The sequence below is a fragment of the Pseudonaja textilis genome, chromosome 10, assembly GCF_049901715.1.
Source record: "Pseudonaja textilis isolate UNSWEBS1 chromosome 10, rPseTex1.2, whole genome shotgun sequence".
Classification (NCBI taxonomy): Eukaryota; Metazoa; Chordata; class Lepidosauria; order Squamata; family Elapidae; genus Pseudonaja; species Pseudonaja textilis.
In genome coordinates this window covers 1,173,000-1,193,221 of record NC_141999.1, presented here as the reverse complement: position 1 = coordinate 1,193,221, position 20,222 = coordinate 1,173,000, and the positions used below count along the sequence as shown (strand labels likewise).

General features: G+C 49.2%; 1 protein-coding gene across 1 annotated transcript in view; it reads left to right on the top strand.

The window, feature by feature from the left end:
* The first annotated feature begins 646 nt into the window (after positions 1–646).
* The window catches only part of LOC113437698 (microtubule actin crosslinking factor 1), a 282,960-nt gene continuing 263,384 nt past the window's right edge, over positions 647–20,222 (top strand). Inside the window, 1 exon segment of the mRNA XM_087939498.1 lies at positions 647–980. Within this exon segment, the coding sequence (XP_087795624.1) occupies positions 887–980 (94 nt within the window). The 5' untranslated portion in view covers positions 647–886.

Genomic DNA, 20,222 nt, shown 5'->3' with positions numbered 1-20,222 from the left:
ACTGGGTGGTTCTTGGTCTATGGAGGGGGCTCCTAACCTGTGTGTGTGTGGGGGGAAATGGGGGGTTATACACGGTTTTTCGTCATAAAGTGCTTGATTTGATTGAAGGTGTCACATGTGAAGCCTGCCAACTGCAGTTGTAAACCAGGTCTCCAAACTTGGCCACTTGAAGACTTGTGCACGTCAACTCCCAGAATTCTCCAGCCAGCTTTGCTGAAGTCCACAAGCCTTAAAGTGGCCAAGTTGGGGCGGCTGTTGTAAAGCAAAGGCTCGAGCCGAGGCGTCTCGTCCCCACCTGAATGAAGCGGCGTTGTGACCTCCTGAGGCAAAGCCCTCCTTCCCTTCGCTGCTCGCCTCCCGGCCTGCGAACGAAGCGCCTGCGGCTAACATGCGCCCTCCCGCCCCGCTCTCCCCCCGCTCGCCGCTTCTTCGGGCGGAATGCGGGCCTCCCCGGTGCAGCAGCAGCCGCGCTTCCTCCGCCTTCGGCCCGGCCTCTGCCTGCCGCCCGCCGCGCTCTGCCTGGCTCTCCACCGCGACACCTCCGCTCCTCCTCTGCCGCCGCCGCCGCCGCCGGCCTCGCGGGGCTGGGCGCAGTCTGCCCCGCAGTTCCCCAGCCGGCCGCCGGGCGTCCCCGCCGCTTGGCGGGTCGGGGGGCGGGCCGGGCGAGGCGAGCAGCCAAGCGGGGCCGGCCGGGGCCTTCCTGACAGCGGCGGGTGGAGCCACACAGCCGGTCGTGGAGCCGGCGGGGAAGCGCCGACGCCGCGTTGGGCTCCAGTGGCTGACCCGAGCGCCGGGCCGTTTCCTCTGCCCGTCTTCCGGGAAGCTCCGTCCGCGGGCTCCGGGCTGGGCATCGGCCGCGGGCCGGCCCGTCCGTCCGGGAAGCGCCATGGCCGGCTACGTGCCGGGCCAGCTGCCGCTCAACCGCAGCCAGGAGAAGGAGTTCGTGCAGGCCTACGAGGACGTGCTGGAGCGCTACAAAGGTGAGGCGGGCGGCGGCGGCGGCGCGATCTCCCGCGTGGCCGGGCGGGCGGCGGCGGCGGCGGCGGCCGGGGAGCCAGCGGGGCTGCCCCGCCTTCTCAGGCCGGCCGGCCGGGCTGTCATGGCTGCGGGCAGCGGGAGCAACGGGAGGAGCCCAGCCGCCGTTCCTCTCGGACCGAAGCCTCGCTCCGACGGCCGGGACGGTCCGCACAGCGCTGCCCGGCCGCTTCCGCCGGATCGCGGGCAGCCGCTTGGCGGGACGGTCCCGGCATCCTTGGCCTCGGGCTCTGGGCCGCCGCTGCTCCCTGCCGGGGGGAGGCCGGGCAGGGGCTCTCGGCGGCGGCCCTCCTTTGTTCCGAGGCCGGCGGGCGGAGGGAGCTGCGGCTGCCCGTCTGACCCCGACTCGCTCCGCCGCCCGCCCCCTTTTCCGCGACGGGCCGGGCCGGGGGAAGCGCCGCAGTGGGGCCCGGGGCGGCGGGGGCTGGGACTCGCCTGGCGCTGCGTGAGCCGTTTTGCCCGGCCGAGGGAAGCCGCCTCGGGGACTCCCGGCTCTGCCTTGCCCCGCTGCCCCCCCTCCCGCTCCGAGCGGGTCTTGGGTGGGCGGCGACGTTGGGCGCGAGCGGCGTTGGGCGCTGCAGTCCAGGCGCCGGAGTCGCCCTGGGACCCGGGGGGAGTTGGCCGCGGCGCCGGTTTTGGCCGGGTGGCCGGAGGCGCCGGTAGAGACGGTGCGGGGGTAACGGCGGAGCCGCATTGCCAGCTCCAATGAGTGGGATGTGCGGAAGGGCCGGGAAGCCGCCTAGATCCGGGGCTCGGACCGCGCCATCCGAACATGAGAAACGCAGCGGAGTTCTTTGGTAGGGACGGCCGGGCTGGGGAGTCCGGTGCTTTCTGGGCCGCGTGAAAGCGAGCCGGCTCCCAGCCTTGGCGTTCTGCCTGTTCCAGGCGCTCCTGCGGCTTCCTTCCAAGGCGCTTTCAAGAGCAAACTCCGGTGCAAGCCGCCCCCGCCCCCAGCTCCGCCAGCTGCCCAAACTGGAAGTGGCTGCCGCAACATTGGATGAGAAAGAAAACGCTTTCTGGCCTTGGTTACCAAACGTTACTAACTTGCAACTTCACTCAGGGTGGCAAGCAGGCTTCTTGGCTGCGTCTCTGCAGCTTCTGGTGCTCTTGAGGCGCCTCTGGGATGGAGTTTGCTTGGCCGGGAGGCTGGGTTTGTCCCGTGGAAGGGGTCCCCCCCCCCCTGGCCCTCTCCAAGGGCAGGCCTGGAATGGAAGCCTCTCCCGACAATGACTGCCCTCCCAAGGGGATGTTTTATTTATTTCTTCGATTTTGTCCAGGGGCATCTACTCTTCCATCTTCCTCCTGAGGTGGAAAAACGTGTGAAGTGGGATGGGCTGAGCCAGGCTGCCTTTCTGGCATGCAGGGAGGGAGGAGCGGGAGCTGCCTCTCCGATTGCCCTGACAGGGTTTTCTCCCGCAACTCTGCCACCCAATCCTAGTTTTTGTGGTCCTGGGAGCAAAAGTCTGGCTTCGTCTGCCGTAAAGCACTATGAGTTTTAAAGAATACTTACAAACATAGAGGGTTGCACATTTGTTTTCTAACACCATAGTTTATATTTTTCTTTTTATTATCAACCAGTATCTCTGGGTTCCAGGCCTAAGAAATCCTCTAACTTCTGGGGCCGTAGCTATGTGGGGCCACATCTTCCGTCAGTCTCGGCATTGGCCCTGGCCTTGAGGTCTGTAGCCTAGCCCATCTGGAGGATAGGTGCCTCCCCCTCCCCATTCCATGGTTAGTATTGGTGTACTTTTAAATACCAGAATCTGGGAACAGACCTCAAGTTCACTCTATTTGTATCGGGGTGCTATAGTGGATGACTAGCACCCCTCGCACATATGGGACCAAGCAGCTGCATGATGGATTTTAGAGAGGCTACCCGCCTCTCACTTCAGGCCAAGTTAGGCAAAACAATTTTGCCAATGCTTTTGTGTTTGACTGAGACTTGCCTGTGACTTAGAGGTTAGAGAAGGAAGTGGATGGCAGACGTATTCCAGACAGAACAAACTTCTATTTATTACTGGCAGCGTAGGAACATTTTATAAGCAAACCTGTTTTTGTGGTAACTTAACCAAGTACACTTCTCTTCACTTTACAGGATATTCTAGAGCAAAGGTGGAATAGAATCATACTAAGAGATGAAAACAGGGAGGTGGGAGAATAAAAAATAATGGTAAGCTGCTTAGAGTAGCCCCATGGCCAATAAATTTAACAAATCGTCCTAATAAGAGTTACAGCTTCAGCCTTCACTTGGCTTTGCCTGGCAGACCTTGTAAACAAGTTTATTCTCTGCTGGGCTGAGTCCCTTGTCAGCTGCATTGCATGGATTGGTTTTCATTAGCTACTCGCAGGTCCTGAAAGCCAGGCCAGCCTTTCTTGGACGGGCCCTGCATTTGGGCCTCCGCTGCTCTGCCTGCCTTTCTCCCCTTCGCAGCTTTCATGGAAGCAGCCAAGGCGGAAGGAGCCTCCCGGTGCATCTGAGCCAGCGGCATTTTTTACAATGCTTAGGCATTTTGTCAACCAAGAGACAAGCTTCAGCAGGTATAGCAGCCAAGAGACGTTTCTGCTCTGTTGGGTGGAGGGCTGGTCCCCTCCTCGGAATGCCACCCAACGTCCCTGCAGAGGGTTTTTTAATTGCACGGCTCCCTCTCTCCTTGACCTGGCTTGACCCCCAACTAACCCTTTGGAGCGTTTCTATGGCTGGCTTTCCGGGCATCCGTTATGAAGGCAGGGAAAGGAAAGAGAAGGCTTTGCTGATCCCAGCTGATGCTCTGATTGACACATCAAGTACTTAGGGCGCTTTCGGCCTAACTCCCTTGGGGAAAACACTTGGCCCCCAAAGGGCACCAGGGAAGGTACTGGAAGAATCTTTTTCAAGGGGGAAGATCTGCTGCTGTGCCCCCCCCCCCCATGCGCCTCTCCAGGAGGTCATAGACCACCGTTTCCTGCCCCCAGTAGCAGTGCTCCAAAGATCAAGCAGCACCGGCACCTGGAGGAGGTGCAGCATCTCTCTTGAGCCTCTTCCAGGGGGAATGTGTGCATGCAGGTGCTGCTACTGTGTGTGTGTTGGGGGGGGGTGGGGAGAGCTAGTCAGGCAGAGTTTCTGGAGAACTGTGAAGTTTTGTCCAGCTTTCTGCTGATAGAAGGAAAGTCCGTTGCAGCCATGTTCTCCATTGCATCAGTTGAGCCTGTCCGAAATCAGATAAAAGCCAATCCGGATGGTTTAAGTAGCGCCCCGTTTGACAGACGGATGAGCTGCCAAAGGGAAGGTTCTCAGAGTGAAGGACCAGATGGAGGACTGTTCTCCCTCCTGAACCAGCTTACAGGGCCAGGCAGTCCTTTTGTAGGGTTAGCCCAAAAGCCACCTAAGCTGTTCAGGTGGGTTGTTGCACAAAAGCCGCCGAGGTCCTCTTTGTCCACCCGAAGGACTGAGCCACTGACCCCCCCCCCCGTGGAAATGGATGGCAAATGTCTCTGTGTCTCATCTGTGCTGCCTCAGAAGCTCGCTTTGGTGACGACGGCTGCAGTGGTCACGTGGCCTGGGCTGGTGGCCCTTTGCAGCAGAAAGGGGTCCAATGCAGCATTGTGGAAGAGGGTCTCCTAGCCTCATTTGAGGGGAGAGGGACGAGCTCCAGGGGTGCTGGGCAGCCGGGCCGGGTCCCAAGAAAAGTATCCAGAATTTGCTCAGCTCCCCGCTTTTGCCTTCTGCATTTACCCGCAAAGGGAAGCGCACACCTGTGACTGTCATGGAAGCACAAGGTTGGTGTGTGCTGAACACTTGGGAGCTTGGCTTCGCTTTGGCTGAAGGCGGCCTATTCTCCTCCTGCTTTCCTGGGGAGGCAGAGCCTCTTTGGCCTTTCCAGACTGGTGGGGCTGCTGAAGCAGGAAGAGACCCTTCCTCCTGTCTCCGAGCCCAGCGGGGGCCTTGAAAGTCCTGGCTCCTGGGCAGGTGGTGAACTGGGCTTGTTCTTTTAGCTGAGAAACAGTGTCCCGGATGCTTATGGCCTGCAGGTTCTCAGTCATGCTGGACATGCCTTGTCCTGGCCCAGTTTGGCAGGTGGTCTCTTGAGAAAGAGCAAGTGAGCAGCAAGATAGTGAAAGCCCACCGGCTGCAGCCGGGATTCCCCACCCAAAGGGAGTCTGTGGTTCAGCCTGTTACACTGGCTGGTCTCCCACCTGCGGGATGCTCGGCCTCCGAGAATTTCCTTGTGACTCGGGTTCATACAAGCAGCAATCACAACAGCCAGGACAGGAAGGAGAGCAGAAAACTAGACCTGGGTCATTCCTCCTGGAAGCTCCTAATTCTAGTTCATGGTTTGTTTTGGCTGAGCTTGCTGTGTGAATCCAGCTCTTGTGATTTTGATCTATCAAGCCATATGAACCAGACCACTGCAGTACCTGTGCAGGAGACCATGTTTTTAGTGGAATGTGAGAATTCAGTCACTGGCGACCAGGAAAGGAAAAGGTGGGGAAATGTAAGGGGTTCCTTGTTGCACTAATTGTAAAGTGGGACTTTTTTGGACTAATCAGAACAATTGGGTAAAATAGTTTTTATTGCTCTCTGTCTCTCTCTGCAAGATCACCACACTGAACGGTTTCCCCACTATTTGCGGTGAGAATGTTGCTTTAGCTCAATGAGTATTGTGAGGAGGAGGGCTGGTTGCCCAGGAACCTCTTGTTGGAAGCAGCCAAGTTCCTGTGACCCACTTTTGTCTAAAATAGGGATTGGAGGACATTGTTGGAGGATATTTTTGACATACGGTGGAGGAAACGGCCATTCCAGCCTCTCCTCCTCGCTGGGACCCGCCCTGCCTCTCCTTGCTGGGTTCTAGTTGCCTTTCCAGTTGAATGACCTTCGTCTGGGAGGAAGGAATTCTGGCTTGGGTTTCGGGGAGGGATTGTTAAGGATACTCGCAACCCCCCTCCCCATTGGATTTGAGATTGCAAAAACCAAGGCTGTGAAGCTTCCTGGAGGTGGAGAGAAAGTTGCCAGAGAAGTCCCTGCTGAAGAAGGCAGAGGAGAAGGGCTTCAAAGGGGCTCTTTGCCTTTGTCTTGGAAGAGGGCTAAGGGCTGTGAAGCCCCCTTCGACACCTTGTGCCCTCAAGAGATGTTGAGGCTGGTCTTTGAAGTCCAAGCTTCAAAGGTGCAGCAGCACCACTTAAGAATGTGGAGCAGAATCTGGACTCTTTTCCTGCCTTTGTACGGACCGAGAGCTGGATCCTCTCCCTTTAACTCTGCTTTCAGAGTTGCCTGTTGTGCCTCCTTAGAATCTGGAAGGCATCTTAAAGTTCCTCTAGTCCATCCATGCTGTAGGCAGGAATTCCCAGATCATCCCAGGTAAATGGGTGTCCAGCCTTTGCTTGAAACCCCCCAGATGGAGCCTTTCCAGGGAGCCCAAAAGCCAGACTGGATGGACAAGACTCGGGGTCTCTTCTCCAAAGACATCCCTCCTTGTAGACTTGGGTCTGTTCCTTTCTGTGGGGCTGCCTGCATTTCTACCGTGTTTCTCCAACAATACGACCTCCCCCAATAGGAAGACCCAGCATGTTTTCTAGGCATAAAATGAACTTAAGCCCCTCCCCCCAAATTTAGGCATATTTTAAAACATGCGAAATGGGGGGAAGGGCAGGGGGACTTGCCGTTAGGAGTGCCCTGCAGGCAGCAATTCCTCGCCACCAGTTGCTCCTAATGGGCGATCATGGCAGAGCGCGGAGAGCTCCCTACTCCTGCCAAGCACCTTTGCGGCTGACCCAAGACCTTCAGCGCCCACCACTATTGATTTCCCTTCTGCCCATGCCGCCGCCACGTTTGGAACTGCCACTTCCACGTTTGGAGCACCGCTGCCGTTTGGAGCTGCTGCCTCTGCATTTGGAGCTGCGGCTTCCGTGTTTGGAACCCCACCGCTGTTTGGAGTTGCCATGTCCGCATTTGGAGCTGCCGCCACGTTTGGAGCTGCTGCTTCCGTGTTTGGAGCACTGCCGCTGTTTGGAGCACCACTGCCATTTGGAGCGCCGCCGCCACTCCAAACACGGTGGCAGCTCCAAACACGGAAGCGGCAGCTCCAAACGTGGCGGCGGCATGGGCAGAAGGGAAAGCAACAGCGGCGGGTGCCAAAGGTCTTGGGTCTGCAGCAAAGGTGTTTGGTGGGAATAGGGAGCTCTCTGCGCTTCGCCATGATCACCCGTTAGGAGCGGTTGGTGGCGAGGCTGCCCGCGGGGCATTCTTGATAAGGATGCAAGGGGGGGAATTAAGTCACCCCCCGAAAAGATGGCCTAGCCATTTTTTCGGGGATCAAAACAATATAAGACCTGGCCTTATTTTATGAGAAACACGGTACTTGGACATTTTGGGTGTGGCTTGCTCTGGGAGGGAGGGAGGGAGGGAGGGAGGGTGTGTCTCCAGGGCTGCTCTTTAATGACGCCTTTGATCTCCTCCTCCGGGGGCAGATTTAATGGGTAGCCCAAACCCCAAAGCAGTGAGGCCGAAGCAGTAAGGGACGACGATTCTGGGAGTTGCGTTGACTTTTAGCATGGCAGCTGGGAAGAGGAGGACGGGGGAGAGGGTTCCATTGGGAGAAAGAGTTGGGACCATGTAAATAACATTCTTTGGAAGGGAAACTAGTTTTTTTTTTGCTTTGGGGGGTTTTTGGGGTGCTTTTGCAGTTTTCAACCTTAGGCATAATTTACCTTCTGCTTGATACGGAATAGGGGAAGGAGCTTCAGATGGCATGCTAAGACCTTTCTTAATTTGGGAACTTCTGTGGCTTTGGAAATACCGCTGGCTTTGGGCCTCAAGCCTATCGTTGTAGCCAGTACGGCTTAAAGCCTGTAAACCTAAGCTTTTCCATGAGACGAGAGAGGCCTGGCTGCTTGTGGTTGGGTTTGCACAGGCATTGGCTTTGGTTGTGGAGCAATGTGGAGCCATGGAGACGCCTGAGCATCAGTCCAGAAGCATGGGGGTCTTATTCTCGGGACGAGGATGAGGGAGAGCTCTCTTTCCATTCGTGCCCTTCCTTTCTGTGCAGCACAAGGCTTCTGAGAGTCACCCAGAGCTGCGAGCAGTGTAGCTGTGCCAGTTGCTCAAGGCTGGGCCTCCTACTGCTCATAGGTCACACACCACATTAAGTCACAATGTGGTTTCTTTGGTTTGAGGTTACCGTATTGTGGTAACCTGGATATTGATGCCGCTATTGCTTGTACATCAAGGTTGAAGGCTAAACATGTTACAAAACAGGTTGTAGCTTTGTAATATATTTGTTAATACAAACCACAGAACTTCACGTGCTGTGTATGTACAACCCCTGCCTTGTGGTTTATGCGGGTGGGCGCTGGATGGTGGGTGGCCCTGCGGGGTAAGCAGATGGTGCTCGACCCCTTTCAGTGTGTGATTCTTAATCTCCCGCTTGGTTGCCAGGGAATCCAAGCAGTTTTTGTAGGCATAAAAAGTGCCCGCTGAGTTCTTGCCACACAGCCACACCATCAATTCTAGCCCAAAGTCGTGTCTGACAAAGAACAACGGAAGGAACAGAAGATTAGGGGTAAGGGGTGCACACAGGGCAAAAAAGCCCCTTGCAGTAAATAGTTCTTGCTCATTTTGGGTGTGTGTGTGGGGGGGGGGGCTTGCATTTGATTGGGGTCATGGCCGGTATTGCCATCTGTCTGATATTTGGTGCTGGATTTAAAGAGAAGCAAACTCTAATCCCGGCCTGTTCCTTGGAAAGATTGGGCAGCTCAGAGCAGGCCGGGGAACTGAGAAACAAACAAACACTGGTTTAGAGAGTCCACCTTCTTTTGAGACCCTCCCTTGGAAGGTGGCTTCGGCCTCAGCACTTCCTAAGAGCTGGATCTCTGCTAGAATCTCTTGTCTTGGCGAGCTGCGAGCCTGGTTTGTGTGGCTTATTACTTCTGCTTGGGCTGTTTTGTAGCCGTGAGCTGCTGGTGAGGCAATGCTGGGTATGTATCCCCACACCCAGTCCTTAAGCACTCTTCCCACAGGTCCCCAGCCCCAGTCTTCTTCCCAGGTATGAGGCCGCTAAAGGCTTTGCACAGGTGTGGTGGTTTCGTGTCAATTTCCCACTGAAATTCTCTCTCCTGTTCCATGGCTGGCAGATAGAAACAGAGCTGAAATTCTGATTATTCCTTAAAAATAAGTAGGAAAACAAGATTATCTTGAAAATCCAGACATTTTGAACATTTGACTGATGATGATAGCAAAAGAAAAGAGATGCATCACACGGAAACCACTGATTGGGTTAGATAGCTTCAGACCTGCTTTTCCAGACGGCCAACCTGTATCCTTGCCTCGCCTTTAAAAGTAAAGAAGAGGAAAAAATGAAATTCAGTGAATCCAGAGGTTCCATGGACTCAGAACGGAAACAATCCGGCTGGGTGCTGAATAATTTTACAGTTCCAACAAATTGATTCCAGGAATGTAGCTGAGCTTCTGGATGTATCCCATTAAAAAAGAATCGTGGTTGATCAGAGGGAGTTAGCAATTGTTATTATTTTCATGGAGCACTTTGAAAATGAAGGTACCTGTAACTCTGGAGTAGATTCTCAGTGGGGCCTGTAGCGGCCCTCGCAGGGGGACAAATGCCGCTGACAATCCCACGGCTCTTATTGGAAATAATGGGGGGGTGGGAAGCGGGAGGGAGGGGGCTTGTGAATATTCAGAATTCCTGTAGGTGGCAGGTCCTCAGCCCAGCTCCCGGCTTTCAGGCAAGGAAGGAAGGAAGGAAGGAAAGGTTGCCAGGGGTCACAGCTGAGAATCATGTTGAAGAACCAGGGCTGGGGGTGTGGGGACTGCAAAATAGTATCAGAAAAGTCAGAATGGCAGCCCCACCTGTTTGTTTCAGGGCCTTTTGTGTGGACTGCAGCATATGTAAAAGTGGTGGAACTTTCGGTGCTCACCCTCATTGATGTGTGTGGGTGTGTCTGTCTATAGCAGGGGTCTCCAACCCTGGTCACTTTAAGACTTCTGGACTTCAACTCCCAGAATTCCTCAGCCAGCTATCCTCAGCCAATCAGCTATGCTGGCTGGAGAATTCTGGGAGTTGAAGTCCACAAGTCTTAAAGTGACCAAGGTTGGAGACCCCTGGTCTACAGGTAGTCAACTTACATCCATTCATATAGTGACTGAAGTTCACTGAAAAAAGTATCTTACGACTGTCTTCACGCTTATAACCATTGCAACATCCCCACAGTCATGTGATGAAAATTTGGGTGCCAGGCAACTGCACGTATTTATGACGGTTGCGGCATCCTCAGGTCCTGTGACTGTCCCCTGCGACCTTCCCAGCTGGTTCCCCACAAGCAGAATCCATGGGAGAAGCCAGATCTGCCCATTGAATCACTTGACTGCAGTCGCTTAATTGAGCATGACACACTTAATAGCTGCCTCGCTTAACAGTGGAGCTTCTGGTCCAAATTGTGGTCGTAAGTAGAGGACTACCTGTATACCTAGCCACATATATCCGCCACATGCCATGCGCTCCGGTTTAAAGCATTCCCAAGGGATCTGCTGCTCCTGAAAGGGAGGGCGCCTCCTGCTGGTCATCCCGGGCCCTACAGCCAAAGGGCCTGGTGCTCACAGGTCAGGGGGTGGCGGAGCTTCACGTAAACAGACCTCTGCCTTTGTTGCTGTGGAAGCGCCCGGGTTTTGCAGTGTGACCCTTGATGGAGCTGCTTGGCTTGTTCTGCCTTTCAGTTCCTTGTATCCTGGTTTGGTGGCGGAGCAAAAAGGACATGCTGGCCTCTCACCATAGCAAGGAGAAGCACCAACATTGCTTGTTACAGAGGAGAAAGTTGGAGGTGAGGTGGGGGATGGGGAGGGGAGGATGAGATGCTCCTTTCTGATGTTAAACAAGCACCGGTTGTTTATCATCTCTGAGGGCTTTTCCGTTGGCCAGGAAGAGCAAGTTGTGGGCTGGCTGTTGGGTCTCTGCTGACCGGCAGAAGAGGAATGCATCTCTGTTCCCCTGCGGCCTTGATTGCTGAAACGGCCAACCCAAACAGGTTGCTAAAACCTGTTTCCTTTCCCTAATGAAATGATAAAACCTGAGCAAGAGGAAAAGTGGTTGTTTGGAAAGTGCTGGGGCAATACCTGCTTGAATGGAGACTGGCAGCGATGTTTCTGAGAGTGGAATTCTGTGGCAGATGCCTGGCCACTTATGGCGTGATGCCCCCCTCCCTGCTCAGGAGGCATGGCAGGAAAATTGAGAGCTCCCCTATACTGTAGTTTAGAGCAAAATAGAGACGACTTTGAAGAAGGAACCCAGCAACGTTAAAGAAGCATCAGCTTTGCCTGCATGGACAGGAGAAGGTGAGGAAGAAACTCAAGGCTGCCCACCTTTGACTCACTTTGTATAAGAAGGAAGAGAGAATCTTTCATGATTACACCCTATCGCCGTAAAGTAGAGCGTCCCCTGTGGCTCTGTTTCCTGGTCTGCCTTCAAGGGATTTGCTTTCTCCTTCCAAATCAACAGGCCAGGTCCCAGCCTGCTCCATCTGCCTTCATGCCGTAAAGAAATGTTGTGATTAGACGGTACACTCTGCATTAAGCCATGATTTCTTAAACATGATTCATTGAATAGCTGCAATTGACTGGACTGTGGTGTGCCTTAAACCTTGGTTTGTATACTAAAACGGGTTGCAGAACATGCCAACCCCAACCCAGATAAATGACCCTGTGACACAGCCCAGATGAGGAAGGTGGGCATTTTATTGCAGTATGTGATGTTCAGGATTCCGGTTCCCCAGGGAGCTTCCTGGGTGCCTTTAAACAGCCACTTTCTCCCTGTCTCATTCAGTGACCATAATCCTAGCCCTTTATTTCGGAAAGCTGCCCTTTAGATTTATTTATTTTTTAAAAAAACCTCAATTTTGTCCTTTGTTTTGGTCATTTTTACAATACAAATTGTATCACTTAATGCAGTCTTTCTGATTTGTTTAAAAACAATGCAAATTGATTTATTTTTAAAATAATTTTTACCTATTGTTTTGTTTTAGATATTTTTATAGAATAGGGCTTTATGAAAACCAAGTTTTTCTTGGTTTTGGGTTTTTGAATTTTCCTTGGTAAAACAAAGTTATAAAGAACAAACACTTCTTAGAATTCTTTTGACCCTCTTTCAGATTTGCTTGCTTTTCAAGTTTGTTCTTTATTTTTTTCCAAGAAAATGTGGTCACTGTACAAATGTGCTGTTCAGATAAAAAGTTCCCTAAAGATTCTCTCTTGAGTCATTAGAAATGAAACACAAAATAGTTAGTTCCCATAGAAGAGGCATTTTGTCAATAGGCTGGTATTTTATCCGTGTTGGCTACTTCATTTGGGAGTAAGGGAATCTCACTTGAACCTAGCGGGGAGAGTAAGGGAATATAGCTAGACTATTTTCACAGTGTTCTAGAACATCTTTGTGTATGTATGTGTTTATTTGTGTGTGTATGAGAGGGAGGGAGGGAGGGAGAGATCCTGTTTGGCGTCTACTGGGGCATGAAATGGGACCAGGGCTTCCAAAACGAAACACAGTGCAAGATTCTTCTCTCCATAATTACTTCCTGGGCAGTTGGATGCAGAAAACTGTTTTCTTAGACTGATGGAAATTGGCTCCCTCTTCCTTCCAAGTTATGTGGTTGTGCATGCTTCTTAAATGATTTGGAAGTTTCTTAGACTCTGAAAATGAGCGCTTCCCTGCTTGTGATGAAAGCAGCTGCAGTTTTTCAGGTTTCTGCATTAACCTGAAAGAAGATGCAGTTGTTTTAAAAAGCTGAACAATTAAAACAGCATTTAAAGCAGCTGCATCACTCTTCAAGCTTGAGAGGAAACTTGGAAAATGTGGCTGCTTTAATCAATAGTGTAGCGGTGGTACACTTGGGCAAGGAGAACTATATTTCCTCATGTGCACCCAATCCATCTCTAAGATGAACTGGTGATCTCTGTTGGCTTTGTGGGTTGGAGACTTGCAATCCTGGTTGACAGAGATAACAATGCAGTTGGTGTAAAAAGATTTCCATATGCCTCCTGTAAGTGTTCCTTTGAAGACAGTTCTGGCTGAGAGCATTTCCATTTCTCAGATGCAAACATGCACGTACACATTCGAGAACTATGTCCAGTCAGTTAGCTCATTGCTGCTTCTTTGCCTCTGGACCATGACCCCGAAGGATGTCTTTATTTGGTCCCTTTGAAGTAAGCAGTGAGAAAAAATTGCTGTCTACTGAAGAGTGGGACAAAAAATGGTGGGCCTGTAACTGGAGATTTTATTGATGGAAATGGGCCGATTCAGAGGGCCCAGGATGGTGTTTGGGGCACGCAAGGCAAGGGCTCTTGTCCTCCTATAATCGTTGAGCTTCTGACAGGCTCCTGGTTGGTTTCTGTGGGATGCAGGTTTGCTGGATGAAGAATATTGACTTTCTCCAACTCTATTTCATCTTGCCCTCACTGGAAGTGATTTAAGCTGTGCTGGAGGCCTGTGGATGTGTCACCAGGCTGTGCTTCTTGCTAGTTTTGCTCTGCAGTTCTGAGAACTTACCAATCAGATAATTCTGTAAACAATGCAAGCCACCCTGAGGAGCTCACGACATCTGCTGGAGAATTGACTGCTCCATTGTTACCCAAGTCCGGAACTGTGCTCAGCTGAGCTGAATTTCTCCTCCCTTCCATGTAGTTTCTGTTTGTTTGCTGGAGATCTGGACAGGCCTGTTCCAGGTTGCTGAGCTGTGACACTTTAGGGACATTATTTATTTATACTTTCTGCAAATGAAATGTGTGTTCTTCCAGTTTCTGCTTCCTGTTTTCCCACAGCACAGAGCTTGCATCCTGTTGAGGAACCTTTGGAGTCTGCCACTAAATTACACTAAAGAAAGACAGGGGCTGAAGATTGTTCACAGTGCAGATTTCTTTCAGTCTTCCACTCCACCCACAACATCTTCTTCTAGCCCACAGCAATTCAGTTTTGGAGTCCCAGAGCCAAATTGGCTTGGTAGGGATGCCAGATCATCTTTCAATGAGCAGATTTTGGAATAAAGGCTAGCAGGGGTTGGTGGTGGATGTGGGAAAGGAGAGCAGGGAGCTCGGGAGACCTTCGAAGGTAGGCGGCCTGTTTAAAGAGCTAATCTATGGATGCAGCATTTATTGGTCATCCTAGCTAAATGTCTAAAAAAGATCAAAGTCCAGCATAACACGATTTAAAGAATATTGACCACTAATAGAGTAGCATTTCCAAAGAGTCAAGATTATAAAAGGATACTAAAGCCTATTTAATACTTGATTTTGGACAAAGACAGCAACGGAGCAGAATTTAGTGACTATCATGCTAATAATTGAGGTGATTGCTCATAATTATGCAATTATAAAGATATAATTTCACTCATTCTTTGTGGCTCCCCCTCTGTTTGGTTTAGAAAGAGAATAAGGGTAGTTGTCCTACAAAAGGGGCAGTGGCTCTCCCGTAGCTTCACGGGGTCAGATCCATTCGGGGCTGGGTGTTCTCCTTCCGAAATGTAGGGCATGAAGGGCCTTGAGTCAAGGCAGGGAGAAAGATTTTCGAAGCAGGCACGGACCATTATATAATGGGTAGTCCTTTCCTTTTCCTTTTCAGGACAGCAGAGGAGGTGCAGTCAGAGCTTTCTGATGGTCAGGGCCACAAGCTGACTTCATCTCTAGCCTTCCTGAAGCAATCAAAATTATCCCAAATCCTGCAGCATCAAAGATATTTCTCACCCCCCCCCAACCCCCAAATACTGACTTTCCAGAGTGGCACAGTTCCAATCTCCAGTATGGCGACAAGCCTCCAGGAATCAGCCCTGATCCAAGGCATCCATATGTTGGGCAACCAGAACTTGCCTTTTGAACATTTGGATGGGTGCTGTTTTTGCAGGTGGAATTCTGGGAGCCCTACATGGCGTTTCATTCATTCCTGGCTTTAGAAACCTTTAAAGGTGGATGGCATAAATTGTCATTCCTGCACAAAGGAAGTTTCTGGACCACCTTGGGCCTGATCTAAATTTGGCCTTGATGCTCCCTCCATGCCTCACTTGCTCCAAGGCGTTTCTCCTGTATCCTCCTCCTGAGTTCTTTGAGTCATTCTTCCCCCCTACAGAAGACCAGGATTTTCACTCTGCAACAACTGATTACGTGCCGTCAAGTTGTTGTCAACTCATAGCATCCACCTACAGTAGATCATTTTTCTCCATACATTTTTGTTCTTCTTTATAACATATACAAGACCCTCACACCAACCTGAGTAATAGAAAAAGTGGCTGTATTGGTATCTAAAATCTGGGGAAAACTGATTCGTGCAGATTCTTTCTGCCCCAGTGAATAGTTTGAATTTCCACGGGGAGTGCAGGTGGCATCTCAGCAGAGCAGAGCCTGTTGGCCCCGCCCTTCACTTGCTGGCGTTCTAGTGGCAGGGGCCAAATAATCTGGAATTTATCTTCCTAATTCCATTATAAAAACTCCACACATGCTTGAAAAACTGTTCATAGAAATCTGCAGTTGTCATTGCTTTTCTTGGATGGTAAATACAGTTTTTCTGGGGGGATTTCTTTTGTTCCCTGTTTTGGAAGATTCTAGACCAGCCCCAGTAGTCGAGGTCCCTCCAACTTTAAGCATATTTACTACCTCTTATTAGCTATGTCTTTTTTCATTTGCATGTTGATTTTTTTTCACTCCCATTAATAAGCCTATTATGTTTGTTTGTTTGTTCTAAACTTTAAGCTCGGCTTCATTTCTTCATACTAAGCAAGTTTTGCAAAAGCAGCTCCTGTTTTTGTTACAGTTGTAGTTAACGGATTGTGTGAATGCGTCCTCTGAAACTTATGATTAGGTCAAAGATAGACGCAGCGTGTTTGGGATGGTGGACCTGCCTGGCCTATTGAGAGCATGGCCTTTGCGCCTTACAAAACAATTATTGAGAAAAGAGTTTGCGACCCAAAACACTCTTTTATAGAAGGCAGATTTGGCAGGAGGGTTGATAACATTTCTCTGGAACCCCAGTAGGTGCAGTCCAAATTTTCTAAGTCATCCGTGATAACTATGTGCTTGTCCTATCCTGTGGGGGACCGTCCTGAAACGGTCCTTCTAAGCGGTATAATCGTCCCTTGGCAGAAAGAGCTTTGCAAGCCTCTGGGCCCACCTCTTCTCCAGAGAAGGTTGGGGTGTTTTGTGTGGAATTGTCTCCTCCATGCTGGTCCAGGAATGTGTGGAGCTTCCCTTATATGGTGGGGAATGGTGTGGCCATTCAGACGCTCTTGTTCTCTGCAGCCTTTCTGCTGCGCTTTGCTCAGCTTCATTGGAGAGTTTTGTGATGAGAGTGAAAGAGAGGTCTGCTTGTTAAGCACCACTGCTGGAGCTCTTGCACCTTGGCAGAATAAACCCAAGTCTGTTCTCTGTTGGTTTGTTGGTTTGTTTATTGGATTTGCATTGCCACCTATTTGCCATGGCGACTCAAGTTGGCTTACAACATATAAAACCACAATATAAAACAGTAAAACTTGCAAAATCAAATAAATTAATATAATAACATCACTCCCCACCTCCTCCCCTGCTTTCTGCTGGTTCTCACCTGCTCTCCTTTTGTGTGCACCTAGAAATTAAGAAGAGTAAAATTACACTAGCAGGAGGTTCAGAACACCATTCCTCCAATAATCACTCAGCTCAGTTTAAAGAGGTATTAAATGCCCTTTCGATTAATATTTTAGGAAGGCTTTTTCTTAGGGGCACCGTCTTGCTTAGGATGGGATAATATAATCAGAGAGGCGCCAAATGACAAAAAAACCTCACCCTCTGCTTTTTCCCCCTTGCTGTGGGGGCTCTATTAGCTGGGTTAGCTTTGTGATGTTTCTGGGGTCTCCCCCAATATCTGGTAGCACAGAGAATGGCTCATCCAGGTCTCTGACCCTAGGCAGACACACAGAACCAACCAGCCTGGCACACCTGGCAGTTGAAGGGCCACATTTTGGCACTTGGGAACCATTTTGGAAAACTGAGTCAAAGGAGCCCCAAGGCGTAGCTTTGTTATATCCCAGGAGCAGATCTTGGTTTGCGTGGAACAGATGTAAACCCAGGCTGTGTCTGCAAATGTCTTGGTGGCTCAAGAAACAACTTATGGAAGGGAAGGGACAACTAAACACAGGTGACTAATTTATGATGACATGTTCAGGTTTCCCCAGGGAGATTCCAAAATGAAATCAAGACAAGATTTGATATCAGAAGGCTAATTGTGCCTATGGTTTCCCTGTGTACAATTACTAAAAAGAACTTGAAGTAGATAAAAAGATTTTTGATTCTGATTAGTCTAAGACTGAATTTGAAACAGTTTTATGAACAAATAATGATCAACATGTTATTGCTAAAGTTAAAATGCATATTGAAATTTCCAGCAGAAGAACAAGCGAAGGAACATATGATAAAGTGGGCTAAAAACTTTGGTTATAATACAAACAGAACAATTGGAGAATATATGGACGAAAGGACTAAATTGTATTCAGTTACAATCTTAAAGAGAATTTTTATAAAATGATGTATTGTTGGTATTTCTCACAGGAAAAATTGCCTAAAATATATAAAGGTACTTCAAATTTATGTTAGAAATATGAACAAGAGGGGACTTTTTAAATCATGTTTGGTGAACATATAAACAAGCTAAAAAGAATTGGATCCAAATACATACATTAATTCAGAAGATTTTAAAAATTAATACACAACTGAAATCAGGAGGTTTTTGGGGGACTGATAAAAAGTTGGGAAATAATAATGGAAATTTGATATGGGTTTGATGATTAGAAGAAATAGTAGATGATAGAGAAAAATTAAATTTAGCCATAGAGTTTAATCTGAATTTATTCCTATAACTGTTGTATAAGAAAATTAGAAATCATTTCATTATATTACATTTCTCCCCTCCCCCCTTTCCCCTCCTTTCCCTTCCCTCTCCCCTTTTCCCTCTCCTCTCCTCTCCTCTCCTCTCCTTTTTTCCTTTCCTTTAAAAATCTGACAGTAGATAACAACACAAATCCTAGTTTGCTGATGGACAAGCAGGTCTCTGGGTTCTAGGCAGGTTGCTTCTCTTCCTGGCAAGGCTGAGAGTTCGGCTTTGAGGGCCCACGCAGGTGAGGTGGCGCCTGTCCTCTTGCATTGTCTTTCCACTTTGTCAACTTGAAGGGCCTTCAAAAACAAGGTGGAGTTTGTGAGTTGTCATGAAACAGGGAGTATGAAGAGTTGCTGGTAGTGCTGCTCCCATACTGAAATCTGAAGGCGCCACAGGCCTGGCTCTGCTGAAGACTTAACTGAGGCATTGCGTCCTTCCAAAAAGTGTGCACCCAAATCCTTTCTGGAGTCATGGAAATTGCTAGAATACAGTTGTGGCTGGCTCACAACATTAAAAAAATCCATCACCTAATAAAACCTCACAAAAAACTCCACCCCCACCCTGTGGCCTCAACAACACTATCAAATCAACCACTTGACTAACTCCATATCCACCTCCATTCCTCAGGCTCACTGACAAAACCATGTCTTTAGGGTTTTTCAGAAAAGCAACAGAGTGGGGGACAACCATACCTTGGACCATTGACTATGAGAAGGGCATGTTGGTCCAGGAAAGGGCATAACTGGTACACAACACAAAAGTTTGCAAAGGCTATGACTGCTACCTGTTCCTTGAGCAGGAGTCACAAATCCAGCAAGAATTACGCACTGGGTCTGTTTGAGGTAGTGCAACCCATGAATGATCAAAGTTGGCAATTCTCCCACAGCCAAGGAGCCCCTAATCCAGAGCCAGGGTTGAGTTTTAGCCAGTAACTCCCTATCCAGACCTCAAGAGCCTCCAGGCACTGGGACCAGCCAGTCGCAGCATCGCTTAACTGACCACGGGCAGAGATGTACAGCTGAGTAGCCGTGAGATATCATATTGATGATATCTCACCCCAGGTGAGATTATTTGTTCTTGGCTGCTGACCACAGGGTAGCTGTATGGATGATCTGACTGTTAATGGGCAAAGATAAAGTCTTTTGACACCCTTAATTCAAAATGGACTAGCAGACTGGTTTCAATATTTTTAAATAAGTAGTGCGCAGCATTACAAAAAAGGGGAACGAATCCAATCAAGCTTCTGACTGAATTTGGAAATCCTATAATATATACCTTGGTGCATTTGTTGAATCTTATTTATAAATTATGGGTGATGTATGACTCAGAAACCAAATGCAGGAAATACTTGAGTTACGACCAGTTGCTTAATGAATATTCGAAGTTAGGATGGACAAGAAAAATTATCCATTCTTGAAGTTGTACACACAGCTGCATTCCAGGGCTTGGCGATGGCTTGCATTTATGACTAGTTGCAGCACTCAGCAGTCGCACCATCACACTTTGCGATGTTTCTCGCCCCTTTTCAGCAAAAAAACATCTGTGGATAAAATGGATTTGTATGTATGCCTGTATTGCTTAAGTCCAGTGACTTGCTTAATGACCACTGTAAAAACACTCATGCCATTGAGTCCAGTTGTACAATGTCTTGACTTATGACTGCAATGTCTTATAACTGAAATTCTAATCCTCGTTGTGATTGTAAGTCATGAACCTACCCATAAGATTATATGATTAAATGAACGCAGAACTTCAGTGTATGAATAGGTTGCAGTGGGAATTTCAGTGAAAGAAAAATATTAACTGTATGTAAAATATTAGAGAAAATTGGTATAAATGTGTTGTTACTGCTATATTACCCCAATACTGATTGCTAAAAGTTCCTTTTCCTAAATTGCTGGAAATATAATGATCAGGTGGGATCATTCTTTCAACTCTGGTGACAATTTTGGAAGATGATTCATGCTAGCAGGAAGATGATCTTAAAACCTGAATTCCCACCTCAACCTGCAATATTTTTTACTAAATTTATGAAACCATATTTTCTCACAAAATATACTGAATTAGCTTTGTTCATGGTAACTGCGGCAAAACCTTTTTTTTTAATGCCTTTTTACTGGAAAGGATGTTTGTTCTGTTTTATAAAAAAAGTGTTTATAAAAAAGTATGCTTTGACATCTAGAGTAACTTTGAATCTCAGAAATAAATCTGACACAATATTTAATTGAAATTGGGAATGATGACAGGCTGCAGTTTGGTACATGGGATTTCTGTGACCTTCAACATTTGGGCTTCTCTCTGCATATGGTGGTTTAACTTTAT